The sequence below is a fragment of the Chiloscyllium plagiosum genome, unplaced genomic scaffold (genome assembly GCF_037043375.1).
Source record: "Chiloscyllium plagiosum isolate Xiang-an unplaced genomic scaffold, Cpla_swu_hap1 HiC_scaffold_36, whole genome shotgun sequence".
In the NCBI taxonomy this organism is placed as follows: Eukaryota; Metazoa; Chordata; class Chondrichthyes; order Orectolobiformes; family Hemiscylliidae; genus Chiloscyllium; species Chiloscyllium plagiosum.
This window is the reverse complement of record NW_028270174.1, coordinates 1,867,124-1,894,103: the sequence shown is the minus strand read 5'-3', so window position 1 is coordinate 1,894,103 and position 26,980 is coordinate 1,867,124. Positions and strand designations below refer to the sequence as shown.

Here is a 26,980-nt window from a genome sequence, read left to right as displayed (position 1 = left end):
TGCAGAAAAATGACCAAGAATCTGCTGCCAGCAATTCAAATAATTTCCTTCATTACCTGTTTACTTTCTTTTTACAACTAGAAATCAGCAGGCAAAGCTCAAAAACCTACAAACAATTGTTGCAGGACTCTTAGCACTTTTCCCAGAGAATTGCTACGCTATAGATTGTGTTCTTCAAAAAGTAACAAATAATTAGTTTCACTGTACCTTTAGAAATAGTTAAAGCAGGGGACCACTGTGATCTTAGAATATCAAGACAGATGCTGCCATTACTGTTAATATTTGGATGATAAATTCTTGTAGTAAACGCAACCTGCAAGAAAAAAAGCTTTATTCAACCTGCACCAGAGACAATAGCGCATTCACAAACTTTAGTCTGTTATTAATTTGATAGAAACAATTAATCAATGCCAAAACATTATGCAATCGTGAAAATTAAAAAGGCTCATGAATACTTGGTTGCCTCTTCATAAGTGAAGAGTTGCTGCAACCCATGATAAAAAGCACAATTCAGCAAGCTAAAAATGTTAGTCGTGAAATGGTAGATAAATCAGAAGAACTGAAAAAGGAGAAAAATCTGCAATTAACCCCAACTAAGAATGATCCTTGGTAGAGAAGTTAGAATAGTAACCTTAACTAGGAAACACTTAGCGCCTCCAGGTCTTAGCCCACTCAAAATTGTGCACAAATGGAATCAATATTCTGATGAAAAAGGACCCAAACAACATCATAGAGTCAAAGACACATACAGCATGGAAACAGACCCTTCGGTCCAACTCGTCCATGCCGACCAGATATCCCAACTTAATCCATTTGCCAGCACCTGGCCCACATCCCTCTAAACCCTTCTTATTCATATACCCATCCAAATGCCTTTTAAATGTTGCAATTGTACCAGCCTCCACCACTTCCTCTGGCAGCTCATTCCATACATGTACCACCCTCTGTGAAAAAGTTGCCCTTTAGGTCTCTTTTATATCTTTCCCCCTCACCCTAAACCTATGCCCTCTAATTCTGGACTCCCCCACCCCCAAAAAAATCTTGTCTATTTACCCTATTCATGCCCCTCATGATTTTATAAACCTCTATAAGATCACCCCTCAGCCTCCGACTCTCCAGGGAAAATAGCCCCAGCCTTTCAGCCTCTCCCTATAGCCCAAATCCTCCAACCCTGGCAACATCCTTGAAAATCTTTTCTGAACCCTTTCAAGTTTCACAACATCCTTCCAATGGGAAGGAGACTAGAATTGCATACAATATTCCAACAGTGGCCTAACCAATGTCATGTACAGCCGCAACATGACCCCCCCCCCCCCCCCCCAACTCCAATACTAAATGCTTTGACCAATAAAAGAAAAACACACCAAACGTCTTCTTCACTATCCATCTTCACTCCACTTTCAAGGAGCTAAGAACCTGCACTCCAAGGTCTCTTTGTGCAGCAGCACACCCGAGGACCTTACCATTAAACGTACAAGTCCTGCTAAGATTTGCCTTCCCAAAATGAAGCAACTCCCATTTATCTAAATTAAACTCCATCTGCCACTCCTCAGCCCATTGGATCAAGATCCTGTTGTACTCTGAGGTAACCTCCTTTGCTTAAGAGCAAGTTAGTTTATAGTGAAGCAGATATCTTCTCTAGATCCGTAGCAACTAGAAAATCCATATAAAGGACTCTACCCTTTAACTGTGATTTAGTTTGCAAAGTTTAGATTAAATTCTAGTTTCTAGTTGTCTATAATCCCTGAGCAATTTCAATTGTGTCCCCAAATATCAACTTGAAGTGACAGCATCTCTATCTCAGATATTTGTGGTTTCAAGTCCTACTTCAGAGGCTTGAACACAACACCAAGGAAGCTCAACACTGCCAAAGATTTGGTCTTTTGGATGCAACAGTAAACAAAGTGGAATTCAAGTTCAAACTTTATTTGTATAGAGTACATATTCAATTACAACAATCAGCCAATGAGTTCACTGTTTGTGGGTGACTGGCTACGGTCTGCCTACAGAAAACAGTAACAACACTTCTGAAATACTTTAATAGCTATGAGATTGTAAAGCGCTGAGTGAATGCAAGTTTATTCCATATTTTAAATAGAATGGAAATAGAGAAATCCATTGACACCTGTAGTCAGAAATCATAATTATTCTGATTCAAACAGAGGCCATTCATGCCTTCATGTCTACACAAACGAAACATTTGAACTTAGAAAAAATGTGCAAGGTTAAAGGGAAAAGGCTGAGATAGGTACTACTTAAATGGTCATCAAATGCTCTCCTGAAAGCCTCAATTAAACCTGCCTCCACATTTCCAGACAATTCAATTCAGATCCTAACTGCTTGTGGTGAAAAGTCTTCTCACTTCATCTTTGCTTCTTTTACAAAACACTTTCAAATTGTGCTCTTTTATTCTCAATGTCCTTGCGAGTGTTTCTGCCTACCTACTTTGTCCAGATCATGCAGTTTTGAAAACTTCTATTAAATCTCCTCAGATTTTTCCAAGGAAAACTGTCCCATCTCCAATCTTTCTTCCTAACCTAAGTGGTTCATCCTTGACACCATTCTCATAAAACTTTGGCACTCTCTCCAAGGTGAGAAAGTGTATAAGGTATGAGCAGGTAGGGAAAGAGTCAGGTTTTGGGTTGTGTGGGACAAAGGCTCAACTAGCATGACTTGGATCAGATAAGAGCTTGCAGTAAACAATGAGGTGCTGGAGGCAAGGGAAGTGGGTTGAGAAGGTGAAAAAGCATTCCTTATGTAAAGCCATTTATTTCGAGGCCGTGCCCTGTAAGCGACTATTTCATCCATTAAGAATCTGCATTTCAAGAGAAGACCAATAACGCAGGTCTCTACTAACATGGATGATCGTTCTCTCTCCCTCTAGGGCCCGGAATAAAGATGATGGAAGTAAAGCCATACTGTGTCTGAGTTATTGCTTCAACTGATACGGGGATAGGGAAACAGGATGACAAAGGCATTCACATCTTTCCTATAGCATCAGACTAGGAATTGCACTCTAGCTGTGGTCAGATTAGCATCCTATAAAAGTTCATCATAGACAACATAAGAGCAGACAGGGAGGCTATTAACGAAGACTAGAATAGCATATATCGCAAGATATATATAAGATATAAGATATATATACGTGATGAACAGTAGGACCAAGGGAGCATTAAGGATTAGATTAACAACCTCAAATTCAGTCAGTGGTCTGGGACAGGAGGATGTGACTATGAGCAAGGCAGGCAGAGAAATCCAAAAGGTAGTGCTGAAGGAGCCTCAGTCTTGAGCTCATTTAACAGATTTGAGAATATTGATATGTGGAGGAGAATGAGGGCTGCAGGAAGAAAACCTGGGTGCGTGCGAGAGAGAGAATTGGGGTGTGCGCATGTGTGGAAATTGGGGTGTGCGCGTTTGGGGTGGAAGAGTTGAAAAGAAAAATAGTTGTTAGTTATAAGAATGGGTAATCAGAGGAATAAACACTCTTCTCTTGTGGCCAGGGTCACAATTCCCAAAGTCTGTGTTGACTATCTGTTACCCAGGTTCAGGACATCATATGTGTGCTGCAGAGGAACTTGGAGAGTAAGGGGAGAGATCCATTGTCATGGTTCATTTAAGTACCAAGTGGAAATAGATTATGTTGACAGAATATGAGCAGTTAGGGGCTAAATTATAAAGCAGAAGCAAAAAAGTAATAATCTCTGAAATATTATCTGAGCCATGAGGCAATTGGCACATGGTCAACAAGTTTAAAAAGGTAAGTGTGGCTCAAAAATTGGAATGGGAGAGAAAGGTTCAAATTCATGGGATACTGGCACCAGTACTGAGAAATGAAGGAGCTGTTCCAATGGAACAGAGTCCAGGTGAATCACATTATAAAGGCAGTAAATAAAGCTTCAAACTAAACAGTGGGGGCGTGGATTCAGTTGCATGGAAAATTATGGAATAAAGTGATGAGCAGACAACATTGAGAAGTAGGGCAGTCAATGCAGGACTAAGGAAGTTGTACTTAAATGCATACAATATACAAAAATGCAAATGGAGCTGGTTATAGAGATTGAAATTGCCAGGTATGATATTGTGGGTATCTCAGTCTTAGGAAGCAGGCAACCTGATCCTCTTGCAGCTAAGAAATGAAATTAAATCAATAGCAAGTAGTGATATAGAGTTGGAAAGTGCAGATCTGTCTGGGTAGAGATGAACTGCAAAGGAAATAAAGACCTTTTTTGGGAGATGTGTACAGGCCTCTTTGCTGTAGTTAGGATGTGGGAAAGAAAATAAATCAGGAGATAGAATAGGCACATGAGAAAGGCATTATTACAATAATCGGAGAACTTCAATATGTAGGTGGACTGGGTAATCCCGGTTGATAGCAGATCTTGAGGAAAATAATTTGCGTAATGTCTATGTGATGATTTTTTGGAGGAGCTTACATTTGAACACACTAGGGGACAGATAATTCTGCATGTGGTGATGTTTAATAAGACTGACTTCATTAGGGAGCTTAAAGTGAAGGATCCCCTACATAAATCGAGCTCACCCTATAGTTTGAGGGGGGAAAGCTGGAATTAGTTGTAAAATTACAGCTTGGTAAAGGAAAGATATGAGGGAGGAGCTGGTCAGAGTCAGAGAGAGGTACAGCATGGAAACAGACCCTTCGGTCCAACTTGTCCATACTGTTGCAATTGTACTAGCCTCCACCACTTCCTCTGGCAGCTCATTCCATACACATACCACCCTCTGTGTGAAAAAGTTGCCCCTTAGGTCTCTTTTTATATCTTTCCCCTCTCACCCTAAACCAATGCCCTCGAATTCTGGACTCCCCGACCCCAGGGAAAAGACTTGGGTTGGGATATCTGGTCAGCATGGACGAGTTGGATCATGCAATTCTGGTCTCCTTCCTATTGGAAAGATGTTTTGAAACCTGAAAGGGCTCAGAAAAGATTTACAAGGATGTTGCCAGGGTTGGACGATTAGAGCTATAGGAAGAGGCTGAACAGGCGGGGCTGTTTTCCCTGGAGCGTCAGAGGCTGAGGGGTGACCTAATAGAGGTTTACAAAATTATGAGGGGAATGGATAGGATAAATAGACAAAGTCTTTTCCCTGGGGTGGGGGAGTCCAGAACTAGAGAGCATAGGTTTAGTGTGAGGGGGGGAAAGATATGAGAGAGACCTAAGGGTTGGACTGCCTGCAGATTGTGCATTTTGTTTCAGCAAAATTGAATGTATCTGCAAATACAAATTCACCCCATAGACTTGTGTGCATGCATGCATGCGAATCACAGAAATGTACAGCATGGAAACAGACCTTTCGGTCCAACCTGTCCACGCCGACCAGATATCTCAACCCAGTCTAGTCCCACCTACCAGCATCTCTCCAAACCCTTCCTATTCCTATACCTATCCAAATGTTTCATGGGGTATTTCAGGAGGCACAGCAGAAATTCATCCCAAGGAAGAAGAAACATACTGACATGCAAGGCAACCATGGCTGACAATGCAAGTCAGGGACAGCATAAAAGCAAAAAAAAGGAACATACAATGTGGTGAAGAGTATTGGGAAGCCAGAGGATTGGGAAGTCTTTAAAAAAAAAATCAGAAGATAATGAAGGCAATAAACAGGAGATGAAATAGGAGAGTAAGCTAGTAATATAAAATACAATTGCCACAGAATTTTTTAGATGTCTAAAAGGTTAGAGAGAAGTAGGAATAAATGTTTCCCAGCAATCTAATAAGGCTGGAGAATTAGTAATGAGGAACATAAATGAAAGGAACCAAATAGATATTTTGCAGTCTTCACTGTGGAAGATAGAACTTCTCGCGAATCAGAGGGCAGAGATGAGTATAGTGGAGATCACTAAGGAAGTGGTGCTGGGAAACAAATATCTGAAGGTGGATAAAACACCAGACCACATGGGCTACACCTCAAGTGTTCTGAAGGAGATAGCTGAAGAGATTGTAGAGGCAATGGCAGTGATCTTTCAGGAACCACTGGAGTTAGGGAGGGTCCCAGCAGACTGGAAAACAGCAAATGCAACACCCCCTTTAAGAAGAGGAGGCAGAAAACAGGAAACCAAAAGCAGTTAGGCAAAAGTGGTACTGAAGATGATGGACAAGATTAGAGTGGTGCTGGAAAAGCACAGTAGGTCAGGCAGCATCCGAGGAGCAGGAGAATCAACGTTTCAGGAAAAAGCCCTTCACCAGGAATGAATGGCTGAAGATTGCATTTGGAATATGGAGAGTAGTTTTGTGCCCCACAAATGGATAGACTAGGGTTTTCCTTGGAACAGTGGAGACTGAGGCAGGACACAACTGAGATGTATAAAATTATAAGTGGCATAGACAGGAAGGAACTTGTCCCCTTTGTGAAAGGGTTAATCTCAAAGAGGCATAAACTTAAGGTAACTGACAGGAATTTTACAGGTCTTAAGAGGAATGCTTTCTTCCTTTAGGGTGGTGAGAATCTGGAACACAATGAGGCAGAAACTCTCATATCATTTAAGCGGTATTTAGATGTGCACATTCCAAGACATGCAAGCCAAGAGCTGGAAAGTGGGATCAGAATAATAAGCTACTTATTTTTGACTGGCAGACTTGAGTGTGCCTTTTTCTGTGCTGTGGACCTCTGACTGCACTCTTTATTAACAGTTCTCTACCTGTTCCACCACCTTACATGACTTTTACGTATACATTCACAGGTCTTGTGTTCCTTTATTTTGTTCATGGGTGAGGCATTGGTGTTGCTGGCTGGGCTCATTTGTAGTTGCCTTTTGAGATGGTAGTAGTGAGCTGGAGCTGGTTCCTTGAACTGCAGTCCAGGTGGAGTAGGTAGACCCACGATGTCACTAGGAAGCAAATTCCAAGATTTTCACTCAATCACATTCAAGGAATGATGTTTCATGTCCAAGTGACAATTTCGGGCGGCTTGAAGTGGAACTCGCAGGCTATCCTTGTGCTTGTGATTGAAGCAGTCATGGGCTGGAAAGATGCTGTAGAAGGATTATTGGCAAATTTCTGCAGTGCATCATATAGATTGTACACACTGTTGCTGCTGAGTGTCAGTGGAGATGGGTCCTGAATCTGAAATGTTAACCCTTTCCCCCCACAGATGCTACCAGACCTGCTCAGTTTTTCTAGTTGATTTATGATTTTGTTCTGATTTCCAACATCTGCAGTTCTGTTTAACTCACTGCCACATCTCTGAGCTACCATGATGCCAAGGGGTCAGAGTGATTTAGTAGTCATTTCAGAGATGTCTTTGATATATGGTAATGTGGCTAGAGTTTCTGGGCACATTGTGTCTGCTTGTATGGGTTTGTTGTTTATGAATTGGTAGATTATGTTTATTGGGTATCTGTTCTTCTTGAATATGCTGTATAGGTATTTCTCTTCAAGAATGGGTACCCAAAAGACATAATCCACCGATTCCTAAACAAAAGCAAACAAGCAGAAAATGTTCCCAGAAACTCTAGCCACATTACCATAAAAAGACACCTCTGAAATGACTACCAGACTACTACGACCCCTTGGCATCATGGTAGCCCACAAACCTACTAACACAAACAGCGGAAGCTGAACCTAAAGGACTCTATACCAACAACCAGTAAAACGAATGTCATTTACAAAATACCATACAAGGACTGTAACAAACACTACATCGGAAAGACAGGCAGAAAACCGGGATACATGAACACCGACTTGCCACCAAAAGACATGATCCACTATCATTAGTATCCTTATATACAGACGAAGGAGGTCACCACTTTGACTGGAACAACACATCCATCCTGGGACAGGCTAAACAGAGACACGCATGGGAATTCCTAGATGCCAGGCATTCAAACCAGAACTCCATCAATAGACATGTCAATTTGGACCCCATTTACCAACCTGAGAAAAAGAACCAGAAGTATCTCACCCACCTTAAGAGACTAAGACACAAATAGAAAGCGGGACATAACACCCAGCACTTCACCAGAGGCTCACTGACTATGTTACAGTGACTATGTGCACAGTGACTAAAAGCCTGAAAACAAACCTTCCAGCTCAGTGAGCAAACTTACAACCTGAACTATTCCATTCTTCCAGTTCCTCCATCTCATCTGTTCTAACAATACAAGCATCGACAATGCAGCCTCCAAAGGGTCCAACTTCTTCCCCAACCAAAGATTTCCCCCCACCATGGTTGACAGTGGCCTCAGTTGCATCTGACCCATCTCCCTCATTTTGGCTCACATCCCCTCTCTTCCCTCCCACAACAGAAATAGGGCCCCCCTCTTCCTCACCCATCATCACACCAGCATCCATATTTAAAGGATAATTAGCCACTATTTCTGAAAGGGTCCCATTACCAAAAGAGGGAACTCCACTAAGCTTTCAACCTGAAAAACATTCGCTGCTCCCTACTGCTCAACCATCTTTTTGCCATGCTGCTACTGTCCCTTTAAGTCTGTTCCACCACATCAAACACCTTTTGAAATCCCACGTACAAAAGTTGCCCTCCAACTCAAAACTTCAGCCAATTCATTAGACACAGTTTTCCCTTAATAAATCCGTACTGTCTCTTCCAAATCACCTGATATTTTTGCATGACTACAAATTTTATCCCAATAAATTGATTCTGAGCTTCTCACCACCGATGTTAATAAACCAACCGGCATGTAATTCTTGGGGTGACCTTTTCTAAAAAAAAGTGTTTGCAATTCCCCAGCACCATCTTCATGTTCAGAGAAGATTGAAAGATTATTGAAATCGCCTCTGAAAAGTTTCACTTCCACTTTCTTGAACTCCTTGCTATGCATCTCACAGACTCAGTGTCTTCTCAACCTGAACTACTGACAGCTTATGCAATACCTGATCATCAATTTTAAACCCTTCCAGTGACAGAGTTTACACTAGGCAATATGTACCTGATTGAATAACACAAATGTGCAGTATTCATTTAATACCTCTGCCATGCCTCTTATGTGTTTAACTCCCTTTTCTGGTTACTAATCAGTCAAAAAAATCTTAAAACTGAGCAGAAGGCGGCCTCTTTAGGCTTGCACCAGTTCTATTACCTAGTGCAAATCCCCTGCCTTTTCCCCATAACTTTGAACACTAATTATGTTCAAATAATCACCCAATGCACTCAAATGTCTCAAATGAACCTGCCTCCACCACATTTCCAGACACTGCATTCCGGACCCTAACTATAAATTGAACAAGTTTTTCCACTCATCACTTAAAATCTATGCCATACACCTTTACAACCATTTTACTATTGATGCATTTACATAAACTTTGGAATTGCTTTTGATGTTAGCTGCCAGTCTTTTTGCTTCTTCACCTCCATCTGAACTTTCTATACTCAGGTTGGTTCTCAATTGTTTACTACCTGATTTCCTTTGGTAACTTAACTTCAATCTCATTTATAATGCAGGGAACTCTTACCCTTCCCTTTGGGAAACTACCTTGAGTATGTGCTATTACCAATAGCTTTTCTCCGCATCAAGTTTTAGTTCCAATTCCATTCTCTTCCCTCCCCCCGCCAACCGAGGTCAGTTCTTTGCTTGTCAATTGTCTTCCTAAACCTTAGGATACAATGATCACGGACCCCTAAATATTCCCCACTGTCACGTGATCTACTTGGCCCATCACATTTTCAAGGTCTAGCAATCTAGGAATGCTTGTCCTACTAAACTCTCCTACTACATAGAGTGGTAACTAACGTCTCCCACAACCACTATGACAACTCTGTAACTTTGTTGCAGATTTGTGCCTCACAATTCTTCTTAAGGGTTGAGACCTGGAGACGGCATCAAGCAATGTACTTAACACTCTTAAACTTAGCGCGTGACAACGCGAATCTACTTTTGAACAGAATCTTCCTCCAATCTGTAATGTCCTACTTAAACAAAAACACCACCTCCTTGTTGGCTTTCTTCCAAGCAAAAATCTCAACCAACAATATTTAACATATAGAACACCCACTTTCCCAAAAGCTGGGTCTCCATTCTCACCACATCATCATAATCTTACATGGCGATCTGTACCTGCAAAAACAAGCACGTTCATCTATGCACACTATAAATGATTGAGAATTTGATACATTCTGCCTTATTCTATTCAACCTATTAGCATATTTTTCTCAACTTTAGCATTCTCATGGTGCATCATGGTGTTACTTTCCAATATTCTCTCCTGGTTCCCCACACTCTGCTAAGTTAATTTAAATCCTCCTAGTTCCTCCAACCAGAAAAAAAAGCTTAAAAATGATCGCCTCACAGTGGGTCACTTGCTGATTTTTCAATCGTGTGGTAACGTTTATTAATGAAGTCAGAAAGGTTCCATAATTAACCTATTGGATGAAAGATAAAATTCACTAACATTAAGCCACACACATTGGTATGATTTTTACTAGTCAGCTGATCCAATTCAGCTGACAACTTAAGCGCTGCAATCCTAAATTGAAAAGCTCCTTATAGTAAGACAACTACTGGAAAGACCGAGTAGAAGTCCCTCCAGCTGTGATGCCATCCAACATCAAACAGGTTAATATTGGTCATCTTGATAGGGACTGCATGTCTATTGAAACATCAGCAATAACAGAAGCGCGATGAAATTTGATACATTATAAATCTTGAAAACCAATTCTATAACTCAGTTTCTTAAAGAGTGCAGAAACACAGGATAAGATTAGATTAGATTTAGATTAGATTAGATTACATTACAGCATGGAAACAGGCCCTTCGGCCCAACAAGTCCACACCGACCCGCCGAAGCGCAACCCACCCATGCCCCTACATTTACCCCTTACCTAACACTACGGGCAATTTAGCATGGCCAATTCACCTGACCTGCACATCTTTGGACTGTGGGAGGAAACCGGAGCACCCGGAGGAAACCCACGCAGACACGGGGAGAACGTGCAAACTCCACACAGTCAGTCGCCTGAGGCGGGAATTGAACCCGGGTCTCAGGCGCTGTGAGGCAGCAGTGCTAACCACTGTGCCACCGTGCCGCCCACGGTGGATCTGAATTTCATTCAGGAACTCAGAGGATACGAACCATGACAGTCAGGAAATGGAGCAACCCATTAACATACAGATTAACTGCAAGAACCATAATTGGTCTATTATCCATCCAGCTATTTTGGAAATTTAACATGTGTCACACCAACCCAACTCTTTCGTTATCCCTCCTTACTCCAATGCTTTGATTTAAACACAATGTTGTCAGATTGTCCACATTTTAAACATCACCACTTAACAACTATACTTGCCTTGGGTGGTTTGAAAGGGTAGTCTGTAGGAAAGTGAATTGTCAAGAAAAAGACTCCACCCTGATATGGACTATCATTCTGTTGAGAAAGAAATGAAAATTAATTTTACAATCCTTTAATAATAAACATCTGTATACCAAACTTTGAATAAATACTTACAGGTCCCATGATTGTGGCTTGCCAGTGAAACACTAAGAAGAAAGAAATACTGGCCATTAGTATGAAATGTAAATCACTTTGGATTGTTGCATGCTCCATTAGCCAATACAGAGGGTTGAAGGGAAACAATAGCTTTGTACAGTCATTCAATGTTGAGTTTAAAGATTGGATAATAAAATGCACACCACACATTACTGAAATGTGCCATTACTTGGGATGTCAGTATACATTAAATCGAACCTTTGCACATTTTCTAAATGGTAGTGAGTCACGTACCCAAAAGAAACATCATTTCTCGTCCCAAATAAATAGGTATTAGCAAATAGTTTTCGCAGCAATATCCATTATATGTTGCTATTGAGATTGCGAATCCATTCAAAATGGAAACAGTTATTTGTTCAAGAACGAAACCTTAAAAAACACTCTAAAGCCCAACCAGGCAAACTCACTAGTAAGCAGGACATGATTACTCTACACTCCCAAAAGTGGATCAAACTGACCAGTCAGAATTAAGTATAATCAGCACAAATATAGAAAGCTTCAGATATGCTAGAACAAAACCACAAAATAATAACCCCCAACATCTATTTTCAAATGCTCCAACTAATCTTCTAAAGATAACAGATTTGGCCACAACTAGAGTATTGGCCAAATCTGGTAACCACACTTTCGAAAAGACAACTACCTTGAGAGGATGCAGAGATTTATTGGAAAGGACAAGGAATATTTTGTAGCTACAAAGTTAGTTTGGAGCAACCGGGAGTTGTTCACCTTGCACCAAAGGAGATTAAGGGAAGATTTCATAAAGGTCCACTAGTTTATGACAGGTTTAGACAAAGGTAGGTGAAGTTAATGTCGGGAAGGAGATTAAGGGTTGGGACTAGCGACACAGTTGGAACTTGAGGAAAAATGTTGTTTTATTCAGTCTTAATAATCTAGAAATATTTGCTCAGGAAGTTCAAAATTATAATTTTCCAAAGGAAATTGAAAGGTGCTTGAGGAAAATAGATGCGACCTGTCGATGTCTGTTTTCTCTCCATCTGCAGCATGACTATGAACAGAAATGATACTGAATATGGATGTCATTTCCTCATTCTATAAATTCCACAAAAAAAGTAGCCAATCAAAGCAGCAAAAAAAAATCTAATACCGCTGCCAAGATCCTTTTCATAATTGCGTTACGCATTTCTATGTATGAGATACTGCTTACTGAAGTAATGATGATACTGCTTCGTTTAAAATTAGAGACTAAGTATGCCTTGCCTCAGTGCCAAAACAACACCAGGAAATCCCGCTTAAAATTGTTGAGAAATTATTTAAAAAATGAAATATATTTACAGAATGAGCAAAGCTAAACCATTTTTATGGCACAAATAAAGTGAGCATATCAATGTGCGATTTTGTGAAGGCATGCAAGCCATTCAGCACCAGAATGCTATTTTTTGAAAGCCAATATTCTATCCAGAGCATGAAAACTATTAAAAGAGGATAGAAATGTACCTTCTACAGCTTACACCCTATGAGGTTCCTTCCGTGTAGATGGAATAATCTGTGATCTTTCCTCGTGGATTAAGTGTTCACCTTGTGCTAGCTTTTTGGTTTGTGCACAAGTATAGCAAAGTCCCTTGGTACTGCAACTTGCTGCAGTTTTTCTCCATTTAAATGATATTTAATTTTCTCGTTCTCCCTTCCAAAACAACTTATTTTTCCACATTATAATCCATTTACCAACTGCTTGCCTACTTAATTGACTTATCAACGTCTCTCTGTAAAACTGTATCCTTCTTTCGACCTTCCTTCCCATTTAATTTTTGTGTTATCAGCAAATTTGGCTCGAATACATTTACTGCATCCTCCAATGTGAACAGTTGTGATCCTAACATTGATCCCTGTGGACGCCTACTGGTCACAGGTCACAAACCGAAAAAGAACCCCTTAATCCCAATTGCTTTTCCTTGCCCACTAGCCAATTTTTTAATGCATACGACCTCCAACACCGTGGGCTCTTAGAATCATAAATCTGTACATCACGGAAACAGACTCTTCGGTGCCAATTAGATACCCTAAATTAATCTAGTTCCACTTGCCAGCATTTGACCCATATGCCTCTCAATCCTTCCCATTCATGTACCCATCCATATGACTTTTAATTTTTCTAACTGTACCCACCTTCACCACTCTCTGACACCTCATTCCATCCATGCACCCCTGCGAAAAAGTTCCCACTCATGTTCCATTTAAATCTTTCCCTTCTCATCTTAAGCCTATGCCTTCTCGCTTTGGACTCTTAGGAAAAAGGCCTTATCCACACCCCTCAATTTTATAAACCTTTAAGACGTTCACTGCCTCCAACACCCCAGTGAAAACAACCCCAGCCTATTCACCCTCTCTTGATAGTTTAAATCCTCCAACCCTGACAACATCCTTGTAAATCTTATACGAACCCTTTGAAGTGTCACAACATCTTTCCTATGTTAGGGTGACCAGAATTAAATGCAGTATTCTAAAAGTGGCCTCACCAATGTCCTGTACAGCTGCAACATGACCTCCCAACTCTGATATTCAATTCACTGACTAATAAAGGGAAACTTATCAAATGCCTTCTTCACTACCCTGTCTACCTGGTGAGGTGCCTTCTTCAACCGCTGCAGTCCACGTGCTGTGGGTTGACCCATAGTGCCATTAGGGAGGGAATTCCAGGATTTTGACCTAGGAACGATGATCTATTCCAAAGTCAGGATGGTGAGTGGCTTGGAGGGGAACTTGAAGGTGGAGGTATTCCCATACATCTACTACCCTTACCCTTCACGATGAAGAGGTCATAGGTTTGGAAGGTGCTATCTGAGGATCTTTGGTGAATTTCTGCAATGCATTTTGTAGACAGTACACACTGATGCCACTAAGCATTGGTGGTGGAGGGAGTGGATGCTTGTAGATGTCGTGTCAATCAAGTGGGCTGCTTTGTCTGGATAATGTCACGTTTGGGTGTTGTGAGGGCTGCACTCATCCAGACAAGTGAGGAGCATTCCATCCCACTCCATGCTTGTGGCTTGGAGATAATGGACAGGCTTTGTGGGGTCAAGTGAGTTATGTGTCGCAGTATGCCTAGTTTCTGACCTGTTCTCGTGGCCACTGTGTTTATGTGATGAATCCAGTTCAGTTTGATGGTCAACAGTAACACCTAATGACGTTGGCGATTCAGTGATGCTATCACTGCTGAATGCAGAGGGATGGTGGCTAGATTGTCTCTTATTTGTGGTCATAGCCTGGGACTTGTGTGGCACAAATGTTACTTTCAAATTGTCAGCCCAAGCCTGGATATTGTCCCTATCTTGTTGCATTCAAAGATGGGACTGTTTCAGTATCTGAGGAGTCATGAATGGTGATCACCCCCATTTCTGAACTTATGATGGAGGAAAGGTCATTGATGAAGCAGCTGAAGACGGTTGGGCCAGGGACACTACCCATAGGAACTCCTGCAAAGATGTCCTGGAGATAAGATGACTGACCTCCAACAACCACAAACATCTTCCTATGTGAAAGGAATAATTCCAACCTCTGGAGAGTTTTCTCCCTGATACCCACTGCTTCCAGTTCTGCTAGGGTCCCTTGATGCCACACTCTGTTGAATGCAGCTTTGATGCCAAGGGTTGTCACTCTCACCTCACCTCTGGAATTTAGCTCTTTTGTCCATGTTTGGACCAGGAGGTCTGGAGCTGAGTGGTCCTGGAGGAACCCAAACTGGGCATCACTGAGCAGGTGCTGCTTGATAGCACTGTTGATGACACCTTTCATCACTGATGATCGAGAATAAACAGATGGGGCAGTAATTGGACAGGTTGGATTTGTCCTGCTTTGTAGATATAGAATATCCTTGGGTAATTTTCTACATTGTCAGGTAGACACCAGTGTTGCAACTATACTGGAACAGTTTGGCTAGGGGAACATGTTCCGTATGATTTAACCTTGGCAACCAGTTTCCAATTCAAAATCTTGTAGAATGCCTTGAAGTTCACATGGACAACTTTCATCGCTCTGCCTTCAATCTTTTGTCATTTCCTCAAAAAACTCAAATTAGTGAGACAATTCCCCACACACAAAGCGATGTTAACTATCTCTAATCATTCCCTGCCTTTCCAAATACATATAAAACCTATCCTTCAGAATCCCCTCCCAACAACTTGCCCACCACTGACATAAGGCTCACTAGTCTGTTGCTCCCTGGCTTTTCCTTACCATCCTTCTTAAATAATGGCACATCAGCCAACCTCCAGTCTCCAGCTGCTCACCTGTGGCCATCAATAAAACAAGTATCTCAGCAAGGGGCCAGCAATCACCTCTCTAGCTTCCCATGAAATTCAAAGATACACCTGCTTAGGCACCAGGGATTCATTCACTTTTATGCATTTTAAGACATCCACCAACTGCGCCTCTGTAATTTGGACACTTTTCAAGATATCACTATTTATTTCGCCAAGTTCTCTACCTTCCAAATCTTTTTCCACAGTAAAAACTTTCGCAAAATACTTATTAGTATCTCACCCATCTCCTGCAGTTCCATACAGACAGCCCTATTGATCTGTAAGGGTCCCTATTCACTCTTTTTTACTTAATGTATTTGTAGAATTTCTTTGGATTCTCCTTAACACGAGTTGCCAGAATTATCTCATGTCCTCTCCCAATTTACCTTGAGTATACTCCTCCTGTCCTTGCCTCCTCTAGGGATTCCAGCAATCCCAACTGTCTATACTTGACATATGCGTCCTCCTTCCTAATGACGTGTCAGTTTGTGAGGTACCTTGTCAAAAGCCTTCTGGAAATATGAATATAACACATCTACTGGGTCCCCTCTCTCCATTCTGATGGAGCCTTCCTTGAAGAACACAAATAAATTAATCAGACAACTTCCCAACTTTTTATTCAAAGAGAAATTGTGTTGCGGTTGGTGAGGCCACACTTGGTGTTGTGTTCAGTTTTGGTCACCTTGATATAGGAAGGATGTTATTAAGCTGGAAAGGGTCAGGAAAAATTTACAAGAATGCTGCCAGGACTGAACGATGAGTTATAGGGAGAGGTTGGACAACCTAGGACTTTTTTCTTTACAGCATAGGAGACCGAGGGGGTATCTTATAGAAGTGTGTAAGATGAGGGGCATGGATAGAGTGAATGCACTCAGTCTTTGTCCCCCAGGGTTGGGGAAATCGAGGACTAGAGGGTGTCCGTTTAAGTTTAGACAGGGAAGACTAAAACTGAGTCTGAGGGGTAACTTTTTTTTAAACATAGAGGGTGTTATGCAAATGGAATAAGTTGGCAACAGAGGTGGTTGAGGTGGGTCCATTGGCAACATTTAAAAGTATTTGTAAAAATACATGGATAGGGAAGATTTGCAAGGCTATGAGCTAAGTGCAGGGAAACGGAGTTAGAGTGGATGGGCATTTTGTTTGGCATGGACCAGTTTAGGCCAAAAGGCATGTCTCCGTGCTGCAGAGCTCTTGACGCCATGCTGAGTCTGCTTGACTAAATCAGGATTTCCAAATAATCTGCTATTACTTCCTTAATATTTGATTTCAACACTTTTCCAATAAATGTTTGGCTAATTGACCTACAGTTAACTTGCTTTTTGAATCCTTCTCTTTTGAATACGGTTGTCTTACTAACAGTTTTCCAATCCTCAAGTATTTCGCCAATATCTAAGGATTTTTGGAAAACTATTGCTTGCAATGCAAGTACATCTTTCCTTAAAAGATGAAATTAATACTATGCATAATATTCCAGGCATGATCATCCCAAAACCTGATACAACTGTGACAAGATTCATTCTTGTACTTCATTCTTGTTGCAATAAAGATGAGTATGTCGTGCACTGCAATTGCCTTGCTCTATCTGCACCCTAATTTGTGTGTTCCATCTACAAATACACAATTTTCCTTCAACATTTACAAATATCATTTTTTAAAAATTAATATTCTTATAACCAAAGTGAATAACTCCACATCACTACATTATACTCACTCTGCAACGCTGTCCACACCCTTATATGTTGACACTGCTGTAACCTTGTGCATTCCTCATGGTTTACATTCCCACCTAGTGCTCTATGAGCAAATTTAAGTATATTGTTCTTTGGCCAATTCATCAATATAGTTTGCAATCATCAGACTCCAGCACAGATCCTTGTGGCACTCCATTAGTCAGTCTGCCAACCTGAATATGTCCCATTTGTCCCTTTAACAAAGTCTAGTTCAATAAAAAATCCCCAAATGCTGTGTATTAACCCTTTGTGTAGCACCTTAGCACATGCTTCTTGAAAATCCAAGTATCCAATGGTTCTTAGCCTACCAGTTACATCTCTAAAACTAAGATTTGCAAATGTTTTCCTTTCATAAAACCTTACTGATTTATTCTAACAATATATATTTTTTCCAATGAGACTTAAGAGCAATTTACCTTAACAGCAAATGAGAAATACATGTATAAATGAAAGGGAGCACAAATAGTTCTATTTTAAAAACACAAATTTCTATTTTACAAATCCCAAGGACTTTATTACTTTTAAAAATTGCAATGTGAACCCTAAGTAATTCTACAGGTTTCACAAAACAATCCCACCCTCGTGCATTGGCAGATCTACTGGTGAAAAAAAAAGTGAAATTGATCCCTTGAACCAGGAACATCAGAAGAACTACTTTTCCTTTTCATCAACTAAGCAAAACAAAAAATTGCTAACACTTATTTTGCCAATTACAGATCTTTGACATGATGATGAGTTGGAAATCAATCATGGTAGAATGGCTGGATCAGACTTCTGTCCATCTTTACTAATCAAAGCTAATCGAAATCTGGACTTCATGTGCTGGCATATGCAGTTAAATATAAACAGTTTGGCTTTGCTTATAATTTTGCCCTTATCTTTGGAATTTTCTTCCTAAAGTCCTGCTTTTAGATACACCTTGAAAGTTAGCACTCAAACCTTTGGTCACCAGTCCTATTATCTTGATCTCCGAATGTGTGGCTCAGAATCAAATTTTAATTCTAAACAATAATTGCCTTGAAGCCTGTCAACAATCCATATGAAGACATGCATCCCTCCTATGAATTCTTTCAATTATATTTTGAGAAGGGTGAAGTGGTAATCACTAGAGAAAAGCCCAAGTGCTGCCTGAGACTGTAGTGTTGAAATAGGGAACAAAAACCAACTAGTGTGATCAAACTACTAGAAACAAATATTGCTCCACTGACACTAATCCCATCACTTCACTTTACTGTCAGATGGTTCAGAGCATTGAAGGGTGAGATCTTAGCGTGCAAGTCTCTAAAGGTAGTAGCACAAGTACATAAGGTTGTAAAGAAGGCATATGGAATGTTCTCCTTCATTGGTAGGGGAATATAATACAAAAGTAGGGATAGAATGACGAAACTGTGTAAGACACTGGTGAGGCCTCAAATGTAGTATTGCATACAGTTCTGGTCACCGACGTTACAGGATATTAGAACATTATCACGACTGGAAAAGTATGGGCATGCAGAGAGACTGGAGAGTTTGCAATTATATTCCTTGGAATAGACAAAGCTGAGGGATGATATGACATGACTGAGGTGTACAAAACTTAGCAGTAGAGATAGATAAGAGAAACCTACTTCCTTGGCAGAGATCAAAAACTAGGGGTCATAGTTTCAAGCGAAGTGACAGAAAGAGTAGAGGGTTTTATGAGTAAAAACTTTTATTGCAGAGGTTAATGGGTATCTGGAATTCACTGCCTGAGTTGCTGGTGGAGGTAGAGTCCCTAAACTCTTAAAACTAGTACTTAGATCTGCACATTAAGTGCTGAAAGCTGCAGGACCATGGCCCATCAGCAGGAAAATGGGATTAGAAAGGAAATTTGGGTCAGCACGGACGTGATGGCCTGAATGCTCCTTTTCTGTGCTGTTTCATTTCGATGACTCACTCTCTAAAGAAAACAATTTAAATATAGAAGTGCCTAATCTACCCTTGTACCAATAGTTATGCTCCCACATATTCAATTAATTCCTCAGACATGAAGCTCTTTGGTGCTACACAATGCTAACACTTCCTTCTAGTCATTCCTCATAACATAGATTTTGACTTTTCTCATACCACTGTATTTAGCTACCAAAGTAGCTTCTACTTTGGGATACTGTCTACATTAGTTTGACAAATATATGCAATAAACCTGCTTGTTAAAATATTTCACTAACTCTTGTAAATATAATTTTCACTGAAGGGAACAAATTGTGAAGTTGCAAAAGTAAAATGTGAACATCCCAGTTAAATTCTTTTCATGTGTATAGAGTTATTTCTGATATTATTTATCTACCAATTTGTACAGAGATAGTAAGCACTGGGTATACAACAGTATTCAGTAAACTATTTGGTTGGATAAATTTGGCATAAAGTTCATCCAAACATGAAAGGTGGGGTGCAATATATCCAGAAATGGAATCAGCCAATGCCATGGGGACAAAATCCAGTCCACATTGCCCAGGCATATGGTTTTTGTTTTAAAAAAGAATCTGACACTGACTGATGCCAAGGTCAAACCAAAGTTTTCACTGCAAAGTGACCATGTAGGCTAAATAGCCAAGATTAAAAAGCTTCTAAACCTTTGGCCAATCTTTAACAGAAAACGCTATTCTTTAGTGGCTGCATTCAAACAAGACCGCAGCTGACAGTGACAGGACAAGCACTGACCATGAGGTCATTTATAAATGGTCAGTGATGGGGCTCTTGTGGCACAGTGGTAAGTCCCTACATCTAAGCCAAAAGCCCTCTGTTCAAGTCCCACCTACCAAAGAGGTGTGTAATAACACCTTGAACAGATTATAAAATATTTAAACAGTCAGTGAAGGACACCTGATGCAATCATGCCAAAGCTCTTAAGTCTCTTTGATGTTTTCTCTCAGTTGATAGAAACCCAGGTTCCACTTTATATGGAACTCAAAAAACACCCATATTATATTAAGAAACACTTTTGATTTTACCATTTCATTTAAAACACTCACTGTCATCTCCAACTGGCCCTGCAGAACACTGTGCTGGAGGATCACGAGCCAAGTCAGCGAGTTCCTGGATTTAAGAAATGAAAACCAAGTCACAGTTGTGAATCAAAGAGTGGCCATTTGGAATGACATTTGCCCATCACACCATTTCCAACAATATATGCTCCGCAAACTAGTGACTATTAAGCAATGCAAATATGTGCACATAATACACCGTTTGTAAATATCCAACTTCTTGGTCACTTTTTAATTCGAATTTCATTTAAAAACTAAATTCCTTCAGTAGTGACTTTTTGTTTTCAGAACAGAGGAAAATATACAGGAGAGTCACCCAGGAATTGGCAGTAGGAACTCTGAATCATTAATATGTTATCAACAAGAGCAGTCTTGGATGTGAGGCACACAAAATTGGTAAATAACACCAATATCACAAAGAAGGATGGTAATGAGCATGTAATTTTACATTTAATGCAGAGAAGTGTGAAGTGACATTTTGGAAGGAAAATGGAGAGGCAGCATATATTAAATGTTACAATTTTAACAGAGCACATCTACACAAAGTTTTGATGGCAGCAGAGCAAGTTGACATGATTAAAAATGGGATCACTGACATCGAAATAGACACAGCATACAAACACAATGAAGTTGTGCTTAACCTTTACCAAATCTCTGGTTAAATTTCAATTAGTATAGCATATCCAACAGTGGATGCCACACTTTCAGAAGTGTTTTGGAAATAGTGCACAAGAGATTTGAGCAATGTACCAGTGACAAGGGACTTCAGTTACTTGGAGAAACTAGAGGTTGATCTCACAGCAGAGAAAGTTAAAGAGAGATTTAAGAGATATTCAGTTGTAAAGAAGTTTGTTGGAGTAGATCGCAAGATTCTGCTGTTCACAATGAGTTGGAAATTAGAGGGTACACATTTATGATAACTGGTAAAATTGTGAAGAATTCTTTTCTTGTATCAAGTGGACTCTGCTGTTTGAAAAGATGATACAAGTGCATTGTACAACGATTTGCAAAAAGGAGTTTTATATATTCTTCAAGGGGCAGAATTAGAGCTAAAGAACTGGTGAATAGTCTTCACTGGAGAAAGTGAAGACTGCAGCTGCTGGAGATCAGAGTCGAAGAGTGTGGCGCTGGAAAAGCACAGCCGGACAGGCAGCATCCGAGTAGGAGAGTCAATTTTTTGAGCAAAAGCTCTTCATCAGTAATGAAGCTAGTGGCCTAAGGGAGCTGAAAGATGAATGCGGGTGTGGGTCTGGGGACAAGGTAGTTGGGAATACAATAGGTAGATGAAGGCGGGAGTGAAGGTGATAGGTCAGAGAGGAGGGCAGAGTAGATAGATGGAAAGGAAAACAGACATGTGAGACAGTTCAAGAGGTTGGTGGCAATTAGAAAGCTTGGATTTGGGATAAGGCAGGGGGAGGGAAATGAGGAAACTGGTGAAATCGACATTGATTCCATGTGTTTGGAGGGACCCAAGGTGGAAGATGAGGCAGCGCCCCTCCTGGCATCTGGTGGTTACGGTTCGGCAGAGGCTGTGGCCCAGGAGCCGCATACCCTTGGGCGTGATGGGGGGGGGTTGCAGGAACAGGCGAGGGGAGAGGGGGGGATGGCAGGAGCGGGGGGGATAAGTGGTGGCAGGAGTGGGGTCGATGGGAGTGGCAGGAGCAGTGTCAGGGACTGGGGGAAGCAGGTTCAGGGTTGCTGGGGGTGGGTGGGGGATGGGGTGGGTGTCAGGGTGGGGGTGGGACTGGGGGTGGAACTGGGTTGTTGGGGGTGGGACGGGGGGGTGTTGTGGGGGGTGGGACGGGGGGGGTGTTGTGGGGGGTGGGACGGGGGGGTGTTGTGGGGGGGGTGTTGTGGGGGGGGTGTTGTGGGGGGGGTGTTGTGGGGGGGGTGTTGTGGGGGGGGTGTTGTGGGGGGGGTGTTGTGGGGGGGGGTGTTGTGGGGGGGGTGTTGTGGGGGGGGGTGTTGTGGGGGGGGTGTTGTGGGGGGGGTGTTGTGGGGGGTGGGACGGGGGGGGTGTTGTGGGGGGTGGGACGGGGGGGGGTGTTGTGGGGGGTGGGACGGGGGGGGTGTTGTGGGGGGTGGGACGGGGGGGGTGTTGTGGGGGGTGGGACGGGGGGGGTGTTGTGGGGGGTGGGACGGGGGGGGTGTTGTGGGGGGTGGGACGGGGGTGGGTTGCGCTGAAAATGTGTTGCTGGAAAAGCGCAGGTCAGGCAGCATCAAAGGAACAGGGGAATCGACGTTTCGGGCATAAGCCCTTCTTCAGGAATGGGGTGGGTAGGACTGGGAGTGGGGGGGGGGGGTTGGGTATGTGGGGGTGGGACGGGTATGTGGGGGTGGGACTGGGGGGGGGGGTGTGGGGAAAGCGGGATGGGGGTGTGCATGGGGCTGGGCGGACAGTCCAGTCTCTCGATCCCACCCTAACTGAGGTCTCTCTCCGGTTACACTAGAGGAATGTGAGGGGTGGGAGACCGGTTCCGCGCCTGGGCTCCTCTCTCATCTCTCTCCCGTTTCCAGACCAGGCGCAAGAACCAGCTAAAGCCGGGAGAGGCCCTACATCCCTCCGTTACCTTGTTAATCCGCTTCAACGCCATCCCGCGGGCGGGCGGGCTGTCCGGCCTCAGCCGCTGGGATGGGAAAGTTGGTAAGGCGGGAGACTGTGAGCAGATGGCGGTTTGTTGCTGTTGTCCGGCTCTGTCCCGGCGGCTGGGCCCCCGGCTCGGGATCCCACGTCCAGCGATCCGCTACGTCTAGCGGCTCCTCGCCACAAGATGGCCGCCACCGGAACTACATTCCCCCGCCCCCACGGTCACAAATCACTTCGCTCCCGCCCTCATCACCGCCCGAGAAAGAGTCCGCGAAACCGAGTGTTGAGGCAGGGCGGAAGGCTACAGCATCTGGACGGACAGTGCCATAGGACATTTCGCGAGACGAGCAGCGCCCGCTCCTCCCGTCAATTGTAGCCATACGCGGCCCCGAGCCGCGGGTTCATGACCCGGGAGTGAGCTGCGTGCACGCGGCGGTGTCTCCCTCCAGAGCCACAGCATTGAGCCTTCACTGAGTTTGCGCAGATCATGCCACTGTCCAAGTCTCCCAGAGCTGGCGGGTACCTGGGCTACAGGAAGGTACCTACGTCCGAATGTTGGAACACAAATAGAAATTGCTGGAAAAGCTCAGCAGCACCTGTGGAGAGAAATCAAAATTAACGCTTTTGGCTATTTCTGTAGCTGATAGAATGTTCATTTCTTTTGAGTTAAATTCACACAACACCAGGTTATAGTCCAACAGGTTTAATTGGAAGCACTAGCTTTCGGAGTGACACTCCTTCATCAGCTGATTGTGGAGGGCACAATTGTAAGACACAGAATTTATAGCAAAAGTTTACAGTTGATGTCACTAAAAGTATACATTGAAAAATACCTTGATTGTTTGTTGAGTCTTCCATCTGTTCTAATGCCATGATAGTTTCACTTCTTTCATGTTGCATTCTCAGGTTAACTGTAACAATTGGTGTTAGCTATACAATATGTTGAGAGTAAAAACAATGACTGCAGATGCTGGAAACCAGATTCTGGATCAGTGGTGCTGGAAGAGCACAGCAATTCAGGCAGCATCCGAGGACAGGCAAAATCGACGTTTCGGGCAAAAGCCCTTCATCAGGAATAAAGCTGCGATAGGCTATTCCTGATGAAGGGCTTTTGCCCGAAACGTCGATTTTGCCTGTCCTCGGATGCTGCCTGAATTGCTGTGCTCTTCCAGCACCACTGATCCAGAATATGTTGAGAGTGTTAGCCCTCTGTGTCCTCTGTCTATGCCATGACGTTTAGATTAATTCTAATCTAAAAAGTGAGATAACAGAATTTTACATGAATTCAGTGGACCAGGACTTTCAACCTCGGACCTTTGGGTGACCATCCTCCAAGGCGGACTCCAGGACAGGCAGCAACAAAAAATGGCCGAGCAGAGGCTGATAGCTAAGTTCCGTACCCATCGGGAGGGCCTCAACCAGGACCTTGGGTTCATGTCACACTACAGGTGACCACCATTGCACTTTGCACACACTTGGGCACTCCTATATATACACATGTACACAGACACACACACACCCTTACAGACACATACACTCACACATGCATCCTCTCAGAGACTCAGACACTTTACACTCACGCACACACATATTACACTCTCTCACAGACATTCAAAGTACTGCATGAATTCTAGCTAACACCAGTTGTTTCAGTTAACCTGAGAATGCAACTTTTAAAAAAAAGTTTTGTGATTTACACATGAAAGAAGTGAAACTATCATGCAATTAGAACAGATGAAAGACTTAACAGACAATCAAGGTATTTTTCAATATATAATTTCAGTTACATCACACTGTAAATTTTTGCTATAAATTCTGTGTCTTACAATTGTGTCCTCCACAACCACTTGATGAAGGAGTGGCGCTCCGAAAGCTAGTGCTTCCAATTAAACCTGTTGGACTATAACTGAGTGTTGTGTGATTTTTAACTTTGTACACCCCAGTCCAACACTGGCATTTCCAAATCATTTATTTTGAGGATGTCTTCCCCTTCATGGAAGTCACTTCCACTGTGCAAAGAACCAGTTCTGTTGAGTTCTGAAGAAATGTCACTGGACTTGAAATATTAACACTTTACCGTTCAGAGATGCAGCCAGACCTCTTGTGTTTCTCCAGCAATTTCTATTTTTGTGTAACAAGTAATGTTTGCTCATGTTACTTATAGTTCTTTTGCCATTCACCTTAAATTTGAGTCAAGGAAAGAGAAATTGCTGGAGAAAATCAGCAAGTCTGGCAGTATCTGTGGAGGCAGAGGCTGAGTTGACATTTCAAATCCAGGTCTGATTCTTCTTCCGCACTCTTCTTTAGTTCCGAAGAAGAATCGAACTGGCGTTGATTTAGTTTCTCTCTCCACACATGCTGTCAGATTTGCTGAGTTTCTTCAGCAGTTTCTCTTTGTTTGTTTCACACTTTCAGCAACTGCAGTATTGTGCTTTTATTTAGATGTAAGTCATCTGGATAGCCAAGCTTTCCCCACTGGAAACAATTTCTCCCTATTTACTCTTTTCAAACCATTTATAGCTGTAAATACGTCCACCAAATCTCAACGTGGCATTCTCTACTGATGTAGACTACCCATTCCTATTGGTAAGATGTTGTGAAACTTGAAAGGGTTCAGAAAAGATTTACAAGGATATTGCCAGGGTTGGAGGATGTGAGCTATAGGGAGAGGTTGAATAAGCTGGGGCTGTTTTCCCTGGAGCGTTGGAGGCTGAGGGGTGACAATGTAGAGGTTTATAAAATCATGAGGGGCATGGATAGGGTAAATAGACAGACAAAGTCTTTACCCTGAGGTGGGGGAGTCCAGAACTAGAGGGCAAAGGTTTAGGGTGAGAGGCGAAAAAGATAAAAGAGACCTAAGGGGCAACTTTTTCACGCAGAGGGTGGTACGTGTATGGAATGAGCTGCCAGAGGAAGTGGTGGAGGCTGGTATAATTACAACATTTAAAAGGCATTTGGATGGGTATATGAATAGGAAGGGTTTGGAGGGATATGGGCCGGTGCTGGCAGGTAGGACTAGATTGGGTTGGAATATCTGGTCGGCATGGACGAGTTGGACCGAAGGGTCTGTTTCCATGCTGTACATCTCTATGACTCTAAGGTCCAGTCACCCTTCCGATTAATGGATTTCTGTCCGCAGATACTGCCTGGCCAGATAACAGAGACCAGTTAGAAGGTAATCCATAGCTGGATAATTCAATGGCCAGCAGAAGAGGGGAGCGTTGGTTAGTTTAGTTGGCTGGACAGCTGGTTTGAATTTTTTTAATTTCAAAAATATACTTTATGCATAGAAGTAAAAAGGGGAGTGGAGTTGCATTGCTGGTCAAGGATGATATCATGGCTGTGCTAAAGGAGGACACTGTGGAGGTCTTGGGTGGTGAGGCATGATGGGTGGAGCTGAGAAATAAGATGGGTGCAGTTACATTGTTGGGGCTGTATTACAGGCCTCCCAACAATGATTATGAGGTAGAAGAACAAATAATTAAACAGATTATGGAAAGAGGCTAGTGCGATGGAAGATTTTAATTTTCCCAACATTGACTGGGATACACTTAGAGTCAGAGGTCTGGATGGGGTAGAATTTGTAAGAAGCGTCCAGGAGAGTTTTCTAGAGCAGTATGTCAATAGTCCGACGAGGGAAGGGGCCATATTGGACCAGGTACTGGGGAACGAACCAGGTCAGGTGGTAGAAGTTGCGGTGGGGGATTTCTTTGGCAACAGTGACCACAATTCTGTAAGTTTTAGAATACTCGGAGATAAAGATGAGAGTGGTCCTAAGGGAAGAGTACTAAACTGGGCCAAGGCCAATTATATCAAAATTAGGCAGGAGCTCGGAAATGTGGATTGGACACAGCTATTTGAAGGGAAGTCCACATTTGAGATGTGGGAGGCTTTCAAAGATAGGTTAACGGCAGTGCAGGATAGGCATGTCCCGTTGAA

The 26,980-nt window shown here is 42.4% G+C and overlaps 1 protein-coding gene across 2 annotated transcripts in view; it reads right to left on the bottom strand.

The window, feature by feature from the left end:
* Positions 1 to 23,227, bottom strand: part of LOC122539551 (ubiquitin-conjugating enzyme E2 D3) — a 39,380-nt gene extending 16,153 nt beyond the window's left edge. The window contains exons 1-5 of one of the 2 annotated variants that reach the window (XM_043674531.2): positions 23,025 to 23,227; positions 20,443 to 20,506; positions 11,422 to 11,453; positions 11,263 to 11,340; positions 208 to 313 (exon numbers count right to left, since the gene is read on the bottom strand). In XM_043674531.2, coding sequence (XP_043530466.1) covers positions 208 to 313; positions 11,263 to 11,340; positions 11,422 to 11,453; positions 20,443 to 20,506; positions 23,025 to 23,048 — 304 coding nt within the window. In that variant the 5' untranslated portion in view covers positions 23,049 to 23,227. The remainder of the gene's footprint in view (positions 1 to 207; positions 314 to 11,262; positions 11,341 to 11,421; positions 11,454 to 20,442; positions 20,507 to 23,024) is intronic. The other variant, XM_043674532.2, reaches the window with a different exon arrangement.
* Between the last annotated feature and the right edge of the window lie 3,753 nt (positions 23,228 to 26,980).